Below are 11,444 nucleotides of genomic sequence, written 5' to 3' on the forward strand. Positions count from 1 at the left end.
CTGTCTGTTTTAATTATATCATCTAGTCATTCATTGTCTTCTTCTGCAGTGGTTTAGGCCTAATAGCACCTGCCTGGAGAATTAGCGCCACCTACTGCTTATCCCGACGAAATCCTTATATGGAAACAGCACATACATTTTCATTTTCAAAAAAGTCGATTAAAGTTTGCACTACATTTGGTTGGCAACCTGGTTACTGACATCACCAACGACGAGTCACGGTTACACAAGAATTAGGCCTAATTAGGCCCCCTTTAACCACGTTAATAGGTCACCAGCAGCCTGACAGCCTTGTTAACAAAAGTGCCTCCTGTGACACGTGGACCCGCGGTGTGTGTGGACTTGTGAATGAGCGGGGGGAGGTACGGTCAAACAGATGCAGCTCTCCTGCTGGAGGAGCGCACAGAGAAAAAGCGCAGTCCGATGGAGCGGCAGCAGCTTACCTCACACATCTGAACATATATAGGCACACACCTACACACAGCCTCGCTTCATCCACACACACATTTACATATTTACAAAGGAGTTTTGCAGATATCGAGGAGCCTTTATTAAAAAAACCCTCAAAAACTAAAGACAGGATGGATGCTTCACAGCTGTTCCTTCTATTGCTGTTCTACGGATATATGCAAAAAGTAAGTAGGCTATCCTTTACTTTAGCAATATTGTTTCTTTATTTTAAAAGGAAAACTGCCTGTCACAATTAGTTAATTAGCCTATAGACATTAAAGCCACTTAAAACACTGTGAGCGCATCAAGGACCAACACGTTTCTCACAGTCTTATTCAATTTAGATGAGTTTAGAAATCCTGATTCAGCTTGTTTTACGGCTGTTTTGTGAATCGATGTTTATGACCGACAATACGTTTTGCATGCTCCAAAATAAAACCTATTTATTTTGCAGTTACTGACAATGTAAAAAGTGTTTAGTCATTTTATAGTGATATATTAGCCTAGTCATTTTAACCTATTTTGTTCGGGGATGCTCTCAAATCATGGGGTAGCCTACATCTCCTGAGACATCTGATTTTAAGAAATCAGATATTTCATCCCAGAATTGAAATTGTCAGATTAAGTTGTTTTTTTTGTGTCTGAGTTTAGCCACTTTTACCTGCAGTCTGAAGTCAATCCCTTTATATCAAAGAGTTGTATTTCGCTATATGAGTGATTAACACAGTTATCAATTTTATTGACAATCTAATAATTGGTTGATCAGAATCCTTTTCAATGGGAAATAGCTTAAGTACATTTACTGAAGGGAATGCTGTTATATAATGTAATACACACAAACTTAGTATCTGGTGAGTAGCCTACAAATAACAAATAAGTACTGACATCTCATAAACATTGTTACCTCTCCTCTCCTATGTACAGTAATTTAACTGAACTAAATTCACACATTTTTAATATAATAATAGGCCTATATATGTATGCTCTTATGCTATATTATCTTTCTGGGCTAAGATCTTTGGAGGGAAAGCCTTTGAGCATTGCCACATGGTGATATGTCATCCTGCAGTGCAGTATTGCTGCAGGAAATTTTGTGTGCACACGCAGATGCACACTTGTATAGGGACATTGAGTTAAAAGTGAAATCATCATTTTGGTCTTCTCACTAGGCTTGTTAAAACCAAGTGTCATCTACAGTTAGGTCTTATTTTTCAGAAATGTTTTATCTCCATTAGGAAATGTCAGAAGTGCCTTGCTGCTTTTCCTCTCACTGCAAACAACTCCTGACAGGGATTTAAACTTGTTCATCTACTTAAAAAACTGCATCTTATCTCTGACAGGTATCAGTGTAATAACAATGATCAAGAATGACAATGATTTTTGTTACACTTTCAGAAATATGTGAGAGAAAATCAAAAGAAAAGTCTGATTCTAAGAAGCTTAAAATTTCACATTATGGTACTGTCTGGTTGTGTCTTTGGGTGGATTTTAGTCATTTGACACTGAGCATGGCTTCCTTTAATGCCTGTCAATGAAGCTCTTCTGGGCAGAACAGACTGTGAACATCCAAGTGATTGTGTGAAAATGTCTTCCTCCTCACTTCTGACAACTCTCAGATGTCTGGCCCACCCTGAGGCTTTAACAGATCAACCAGATACATCATCTGTTGACATATTTCAGTGGCTCTTATAGGCAGCAGTGTGGAAAGCATTTTGCCGGTGTGCTCCTGGTGTACTACTTTCATGTGCTTTGCACTGACCTGGTGGCTGCTTTACAATAACATAATCTGGCACGTTTCATCAATATATAGTGAGGAAGCACAGAAAATCCCATAAGTGGTTAAAAAGTGCATGTTAGTGGCTGGATGTCACCATTATCTGTTTAACACAACGCAGATGGGAGAAGAGGAGGAGTTGAGAGGGTGGGCGAGAATTACTTTTCCTACCTGCCTCTTTCCAAACATGAAACCACATGATAGAAACCAAAAGAAACGTGTTATACCAATAATCATAGATACCTTGATTACCATATAAAGGTATATACAATTTTAGAAATAAGCTTATTCACTTTTTTTTATACCGAGAGTTAGATGAGAAGATAAATAGGCTACCACTGTCTGTAGATAAAGCTAGAGCTGGATGATTAGCTTACAGTAGCTTAGTGAAGACTGCAAGCAAAAAGCCAGCCCGGCTCACGCCAAAGTTCAATAAAGAATGGGAAAAGCTGACAGGAAAATGAAAGGAGAAGCTTGTGTCTGTGTGTGGCAACACAATGCAGAGTAATGTGTTTATTTCCATCCTACACTTCACTGGAGAGCAACATCTATCATGCATGTACCTCTGTACTAGTTTCAAAATAGCAATGTGCTGTTTAAGGTTGCACCATGAAAACCTGAGAAACCATCTTAGCTAGTAAACATTTTAGTAATATGTCAATCAGTTGCAAGAAAACATTTGTAGCACTGTAAAAGCAATCAATTAAACTAAAAGTTAATGTAGCATCACAAGGTGTAACATAACTACCACAAATGAATGAAATAGATTAACCTTAATTATCAATTGTTTGTAAATATATAGGTATAACTTTGTTTTATTTATTTATGCATACATGGAGAAATATTAATACAGGTTATTCGTGCAGTAACATCTGATATCTGATTTTGCTAACGTTATTAGCAAAACAATATTGCCATGAAGTTTTGTAATTTGAGGTAATGTGTTATTTTTGTGAAATATTATTTGAATTCTTTATTAAACCGCATTTTATCAGCAAGCTAACGTGGCAGCCTCTTGGTGTGTAAACTGTAAATATGTAGTAATAACTCTCTTCGTACCTGTTTTAAGTTAGTAACATGTAAATCTCTACTTCATAGCTAACTTTGGAGTGGTATTAATGTTATCATCTAACTCTTGGCAAAAAACTAATAAGTGTATTTCCCAGAACTATTTCTTTAAGACATTTGGAACATGTTGTTATCAGCAATTATAGCAATTTACTCAGTTTACTCAATATTACACACTTGTATTTCCTGTCTTTTTTGTTTGTTTGGCTGGAAAAGTGTTTAATCTTTAAATCATGTCCAATGCACACACTTAGCTTACTGGCTAACAAACCTTATGTGAAACTCCATGAGACTGAAGAGGTACACGCACGCTGTTGCTCTCCAGTGAAGTGTAGGATGGGGATACTCTGCATTGTGTGGCCACACACAGACACAAGCTTCTCCTTTCATTTTCCTGCCAGATCTTCTCGTTTTTTTTTTATTTGATTGTATCTTGCACTCAAACAAAGCAAGACTGCCGGCCTTTTGAAATGACGACAATCACAAAAAACTTGAAGCAACAAGCTTGGTAGCCCTTGTGGTGAGCTCTGTGCTAACAAACTGGCTGGCAGTTATTCATGTGATGTTTTGCTCAGGGAGACATTGTGTGTGTGTGTGTGTGTGTGTGTGTGTGTGTGTGTGTGTGTGTGTGTGTGTCCCTAAGGCTTTGCAGAGGTCTACTTATCATCTGCATAGTTTGGGATTGACATTTTGATTCATTGCCCACTAGAGCAATATTCATGGCTGTCCAAAGTGTAGATATTATAGGTACGTTTTCAGCATCTCTAACTGGTGGGCACTTAATATTGTCATCAACATTTTGAGCTCATGCATAAATCACCGGGACAGGACCCTCCTCCTCGTCTCTTGTCTCTTTGTACATGAATAACCCACATTCTCCCACATATCACATACTCTGAACTCTGATTATTTTGTTATCATTGGTTTCATTCTTTGTGGCTCTAGTCACAATATACAGGCTTATACCTAATAAACTATCTCCATGCAATGAAGAGAGTTTGATCCCAGCAGCCTACAGTTCAAGTCCATGCACACATTCCAGTATCATGTCTATTTCCCGGGCCTCTGATGAGGGACTTTGTTCGAGTTTTTCCACTGTTTATGCTGCATTAATAGTTTTTGGGAAACTTTAGGTTTCCTGACACTAATTTCCTTTTCCCAAAAGCCAGAAGAAACAAAAACAACGCCCCACTTTCATATCAAATTAATCATTTACTTTTCAACCTTTTTTGTAAAAACATTCAAATATACAACATTTCAGACATGTAGGCTACTCAACATAATGATACAGAGAAACAAGGCCCTGACTTCAAGTAAATATAAAAAAATTATATAGGCTATAGCCTGCCTATATAGCTAGGCTAACTAAATAAAAAACTTAAAATGGGGGTAAATATCCTGTTAGATAAATACACTTCAATAATACAAAGTTAATAAGAGACAACAAAGCATACATTATTCTTACTTAAAATGTCATACAGTTCATCAATTATATTATTTACACCTGTGCTTTTCCTACTGTGACGCGCCAAAAAGGTTGCGTTGTTGTTTCTGGCCACTATGGGGCAGCGGAACAAGCTGAAAGTTGATGTTGCTAACATCAAATCCAGCAAATCCAGTAGACATGGAAAAACAAACGGGGAAAACATAAGCATTTATTTGGAGTCGTGTTTCCGGCCACCTGACGAATATAAGTGCAATATTCACGACTCTGTTTTTGGTCTCCACACCGGTGCCTGAGCCTTTAAATGCTTTACTAATGTTATAATGTTCACCAGCTAGTTGCTAACGTTACCCGGTTGTCTAATGTTACTGGAACTGTCTGCTGTTTGATGCTCGGCAGGTAACGTTAGCGCGTTGACGTTAGTGGGTTTATCAGAGCTTTTTGACTGGAGACAGCTGCATGCTGCAGTTGGAAACGAAGTTAATGAGACAAGTGAACTAAAAGATTAAAGTTGTTGGTTGAAAATAATGAGTAACGTTAGCTTAATACTATAGGCCTACTAAGTATTTGACTACTACTAAGCCTAGAGAAAGGCAGAGTTTGCTTTGGACCTTGTTTACATCTTACTACTGTAGAGCATCTCTAAATTGGACTGAAATGGTTATAGTTATGAGGCAACATGAACACGTTACCCATGAGACCTGGACGATAATTCAATATGATAATTTATCAACTTTCAGCAGACTCATACTGTGATTTATATTCTTCACAAACACACAACTTGCAAATTTTATTAATCAATTATATTACCTTCTCCGGGAACCATCACCTTATCGTGGTGGAGAGGTTTGTGTGTCCCTATGAACCTGAGGGCTGTGTTGTCTGGAGCTTTGTGCTCCTGGTAGGGTCTCCCAAGGCAAAGTGGTCTCAGGTGAGGGGCCAGACAAAGAATGGTTCAAAAACCCTATGAAAAAACGAGGTAGAGATGATGTGACCCTGCCCGGAGGAAGCCCGGGGCCCCCGTCTGGAGCCAGGCCCAGATGGAGGGCCCGTCAGCGAGCGCCTGGTGGCCGGGTTTGCCACGGAGCCCGGCCGGGCACAGCCCGAAAAAGCTACGTGGCACCTCTCTCTCCAACCCATGGGCCCACCACCTGTGGGAGGAACCGCTGGGGTCGGGTGCGCTGCCACATGGGTGGCAGTGAAGGTCAGGGGCCTCGACGGACCAGACCCGGGCAGCAGACGCTGGCTCTGGGGACGTGGAACGTCACCTCTCTGTGGGGGAAGGAACCGGAACTTGTGCGGGAGGTGGAGCGCTACCAGTTGGATCTGGTGGGGCTTACCTCTACGCACAGTCTCGGTTCTGGAACCATACTCCTGGATAGGGGTTGGACTCTTTTCTTCTCCGGAGTTGCCCAGGGTGTGAGGCGCCGGGCGGGTGTGGGGATACTCACAAGCCCCCGGCTGAGCGCCGCTACGTTGGAGTTTACCCCGGTGGACGAGAGGGTCGCCTCCCTACGCCTGCGGGTTGTGGGGGGGGAAACTCTGACTGTTGTTTGTGCGTATGCACCAAGCAAGAGCTCGGAGTATTCGGCCTTCTTGGAGACCTTGAATGGAGTCCTGTATGGGGCTCCAGTAGGGGACTCCATAGTTCTGCTGGGGGACTTCAACGCGCACGTGGGCAATGATGGAGACACATGGAGAGGCGTGATTGGGAGGAACGGCCTCCCTGATCTAAACCAGAGTGGTTGTTTGTTGTTGGACTTCTGTGCTAGTCATGGATTGTCTATAACGAACACCATGTTCGAACATAGGGATGCTCATAAGTGTACTTGGTACCAGAGCACCCTAGGCCAAAGGTCAATGATCGATTTTATAATCGTTTCATCTGATCTGAGGCCGTATGTTTTGGACACTCGGGTGAAGAGAGGGGCAGAGCTGTCAACTGATCACCATCTGGTGGTGAGTTGGGTTAGAAGGTATGGGAAGGGAAGACTCTGGACAGACCTGGTAAACCCAAACGGGTAGTGCGGGTGAACTGGGAACGTCTGGAGGAGGCCCCTGTCCGACAGACTTTCAACTCACACCTCCGGCGGAGCTTTTCGTGCATCCCTGTGGAGGCTGGGGGCATTGAACCCGAGTGGACAATGTTCAAAGTTTCCATTGCTGAAGCTGCGGCGGGGAGCTGTGGTCTTAGGGTCTTAGGTGCCTCAAGGGGCGGCAACCCACGAACACTGTGGTGGACACCGGTGGTCAGGGAAGCCGTCCGACTGAAGAAGGAGTCTTTCTGGGATATGTTATCCCAGAGGACTCCGGAGGCAGTTGCCAGGTACCGAAGGGCCCAAAGGGCCCGAAGGGCTGCAGCCTCTGCCGTGAAAGAGGCAAAGCAGCGGGTGTGGGAGAAGTTCGGAGAAGACATGGAGAAGGACTTTCGGTCGGCACCAAGGTGCTTCTGGAAAACCGTTCGCCACCTCAGGAGGGGGAAGCGGGGAACCATCCAAGCTGTGTACAGTAAGGATGGGACGGTGGAAGGAGCACTTTGAGGAACTCCTAAATCCGACTAATACGCCCTCTATGGTAGAGGCAGAGCTGGAGGATGATGGGGGATTGTCGTCAATTTCCCTGGTGGAAGTTGCTGAGGTAGTTAAACAACTCCACATTGGCAAAGCCCCAGGGATTGATGAGATCCGTCCAGGAATGCTTGGAGCTCTGGGTGTGGAGGGGTTGTCTTGGTTGACACGCCTCTTCAACATTGCGTGGAAGTCGGGGACGGTGCCTAAGGAGTGGCAGACCGGGGTGGTGGTTCCCCTTTTCAAAAGGGGGGACCAGAGGGTGTGTGCCAATTACAGGGGTATCACACTTCTCGGCCTCCCCGGTGGGGTCTGCTCCGGGGTGCTGGAAAGGAGGGTTCGGTCGATGGTCGAACCTCAGGTTGAGGAGGAGCAATGCGGATTCCGTCCTGGTTGTGGAGCAACGGACCAGATCTTTACTCTCGCAAGGATCCTGGAGGGAGCCTGGGAGTATGCCCAACCGGTCTACATGTGCTTTGTGGATCTGGAGAAGGCGTATGACCGGGTCCCCCGGGAGACACTGTGGGAGGTGCTGCGGGAGTATGGGGTGAGGGGGTCCCTTCTCAGGGCCATCCAATCTCTGTACGACCAAAGCGAGAGCTGTGTCCGGGTTCTCGGCAGTAAGTCGAACTCGTTTCAGGTGAGAGTTGGCCTCCGCCAGGGCTGCGCTTTGTCACCAATCCTGTTTGTAGTATTTATGGACAGGATATCGAGGCGTAGTCGGGGTGGAGAGGGGTTGCAGTTTGGTGAGCTGGGGATCTCATCGCTGCTTTTTGCAGATGATGTGGTCCTGATGGCATCGTCGGCCTGTGACCTTCAGCACTCACTGGATCGGTTCGCAGCCGAGTGTGAAGCGGCTGGGATGAGGATCAGCACCTCTAAATCTGAGGCCATGGTTCTCAGCAGGAAACCGATGGAGTGCCTTCTCCAGGTAGGGAATGAGTCTTTACCCCAAGTGAAGGAGTTCAAGTACCTTGGAGTCTTGTTCGCGAGTGAGGGAACAATGGAGCGGGAGATTGGTCGGAGAATCGGCGCAGCGGGTGCGGTATTACACTCAATTTATCGCACCGTTGTGACGAAAAGAGAGCTGAGCCAGAAGGCAAAGCTCTCAATCTACCGGTCAGTTTTCGTTCCTACCCTCACCTATGGTCATGAAGGCTGGGTCATGACCGAAAGAACGAGATCCAGGGTACAAGCGGCCGAAATGGGTTTCCTCAGGAGGGTGGCTGGCGTCTCCCTTAGAGATAGGGTGAGAAGCTCAGTCATCCGTGAGGAGCTCGGAGTAGAGCCGCTGCTCCTTCGCGTCGAAAGGAGCCAGTTGAGGTGGTTCGGGCATCTGGTAAGGATGCCCCCTGGGCGCCTCCCTAGGGAGGTTTTCCAGGCACGTCCAGCTGGGAGGAGGCCTCGGGGAAGACCCAGGACTAGGTGGAGGGATTATATCTCCAACCTGGCCTGGGAACGCCTCGGGATCCCCCAGTCGGAGCTGGTTAATGTGGCTCGGGAAAGGGAAGTTTGGGGTCCCCTGCTGGAGCTGCTACCCCCGCGACCCGTTACCGGATAAGCGGAAGAAGATGGATGGAATTATATTACCAAAAACCTGGGGCTCATGTCGCACCTGGAGCAGTCACCCGAGCTATCTGTTTGATAAACCAGCTTGGATGATATGATCATATAATTATATCGTTCTGTACATGTGTCTAAAGAGTTTGCAATTGACATATTTTAAAATATTCTAAATAGTGTATTGCTCTAATTGAATGTATTATACAGAAGTGACAAAAGTTCTTTTTAATTCTAATTAATCATAGGCTACTTAAATAATGTAACTTTTTGATATAAGGATTGCAGTGCTGACACTGTACACAGATAAAACACAGACCAGGTTGTACAGGTTGTAGAATATTATATTTTCTCTGTGATCACTAAGTATTACCTTCCCCTATGAGGGGCTTTTGGACTGAAATCCTCTATTGAGTGCTCGGTTGTTACATTGGCCGACAATCAATTTCATGCGTATCAAAAATAAGGTTACCAAAGGGTCTGACCAACATGAGATTTCCTCCTCCGTCCGTGTTGCTCTGCACAAATAATGTTGGTAGATAAATCTCCTGCCTCCCGGCCAGTGCTGCTGCTATTTACTTCAGGATATGTTGGATTTTCTGCTGTAATCTGCTGCAGGCAAAGACTCCTGTGAGCAAAGTTCTGTGGATTGTGATAGTGTCAGGACGACCTCATCTATTGAGGAGAGGAGAGAGGAGAGAGAGAGGCAATGACGGAGGCTCAGAAATGTTGTGTGGAGAAGTGATAACATGGAGGTACATAGTGTTTTGCTTTTTTTCATATTTTCCATGATGTTTACCTACAGGTCACTGTTGCCCTTGGTTAATAAATGTAGTTACAGCAGTGTGTTAGAAAGTCAGTCACCTTTACCTTAAGCCAAATCTGTGTAGGACTTAAAGGTCACCTCCAGACATGTTTTAGGGACATTGCTAATTTATTGTCAGCCAGTAGAGGAAATTTGTTTCCACAGTCGGGGACACACATACCAACAATTAAGGAACATCAATCACAAAAACATAGCCACAAGGAACACAATATAGTCACAAGAACATGAGTCCATTGATTGGATTATTGCTACTGTTTGTTAAGGGAAGTGATGGCAGAGGGCACAAAGCTTTTACTGTAGCATGCTTTTTTACAGATCAGAGACCTGTATCTGCAGTGTGAGTTCAGGGGTGCCTGGGGTCGTGTGCTATGGTGAGTGCTTTGCGTGTGATGGCAGAGTCAATGAGAGCCTGGAGGTTTGGAGTGACAGTAAGTACGGTGAAGTAGCATGTGAAACAGTAAAGGAGGATGGGTTCTGTGATGCTCCTGTACAGGAGGAGCAGAAGGTGACTGAGAGTGCCCTGAGTTCCTGGATGGCGGAGAGCCTCTGTTGGCAGCCTTTGTGGATGTAGATAATGTGAACATATTCAAGACTCTGCTAATAACTTGTCTGATGTGGTTTTACACAGACAAAGTTAAATAGTTACAAAAATTACATAGTTAGAAATTCTTAAAATTAGCCTACATCTTCATCTTTAAAAATTCCATAATCAACGAATATGCAATGCATATATTGTTCATTTCAAAAGTTTAACTACTGGACATAAGATCTTTCCTTCTTCACTGTGAAGTCTGGAGGCTGCACTAGTTGCTTTTAATTGTAACCTCACACTTGTGTAAGTTGTGTATTTTACCATGATTGGTCTCCTCTGACGTAAACACCTTAAACTCGAGTTTAAGTTAAGCAGAGAAAAACTTCAGCAGATGAATTTGTGAAGGACAGTCTTCTAGTATCAAACTCTGCACGTGTCACAATCTGCGAACTCCAAACCATTTCCCACCTGTTCGCCAAATGCACCTTGACTTTTCCACCTGTCCCAGCCACTCCCTCCTGCCCTGCAATTAACCCCTTTCCGTCATCAGCCTTGCAGTTGCCAGGCTTTCCCCTGCTCCCCTGCTCCGTATTTCCCTCAGTCCAGTTGTATACTGGTTCATTTACCCTTGTACTTTGTCAGTACATCAAAGTTGCTATGCTACATTGTTTTTTTTTCATGCTTCTGTGTTTTTTTTGTTTGTTTTTTTAACACAAACGAAAACAAATTAAATTTGAATTCTACACATTCTCCTGTTGGAATTGGGTGTCTGAAGTATTGCTGCATCATCAGTTCCTTGCAGAAATCCTATTTTGTGTTGATGTGTTTGTGTGCTCTTAAATATTCCTGCAGATATCACAAAGCACAGCAAGCATGGTAAATAGTGTACTTACTCCTTGTTGTAAATGATGAACAAAGCGTACTTCACACTACTATGCATATGCTCAACAGGGCTGTGAGGTGTCCTTTTTCATTAATGCCGGTTCGGTGTGTTTGTCATGTCTGTGGTGATATTGACTGCTGCTTACAACAGTGTCAAGTGTACTGGAGCTCAACCCTGGACTGAATAGGGCATTTGTGGATGATTGATGAGGATAATTTCATGTTTGACTGGACCTGGGTGGTGGAGGCTCATGAAACTTTATATAAAGACATCTATAAGGACCATTAGCAGAACATGAGTTGTAGAATTGTTAATATACAATTTGCCTTTTGGCTGCATC

General features: G+C 44.0%; 1 protein-coding gene across 1 annotated transcript in view; it reads left to right on the top strand.

Annotated features, from left to right (window-relative positions):
* Positions 1 to 388: 388 nt before the first annotated feature.
* Positions 389 to 11,444, top strand: part of vipr1b (vasoactive intestinal peptide receptor 1b) — a 44,500-nt gene continuing 33,444 nt past the window's right edge. Inside the window, exon 1 of the mRNA XM_031282239.2 lies at positions 389 to 635. Coding sequence (XP_031138099.1) covers positions 582 to 635 — 54 coding nt within the window. The 5' untranslated portion in view covers positions 389 to 581. The remainder of the gene's footprint in view (positions 636 to 11,444) is intronic.

This window comes from Sander lucioperca, chromosome 1 (assembly GCF_008315115.2).
Source record: "Sander lucioperca isolate FBNREF2018 chromosome 1, SLUC_FBN_1.2, whole genome shotgun sequence".
In the NCBI taxonomy this organism is placed as follows: Eukaryota; Metazoa; Chordata; class Actinopteri; order Perciformes; family Percidae; genus Sander; species Sander lucioperca.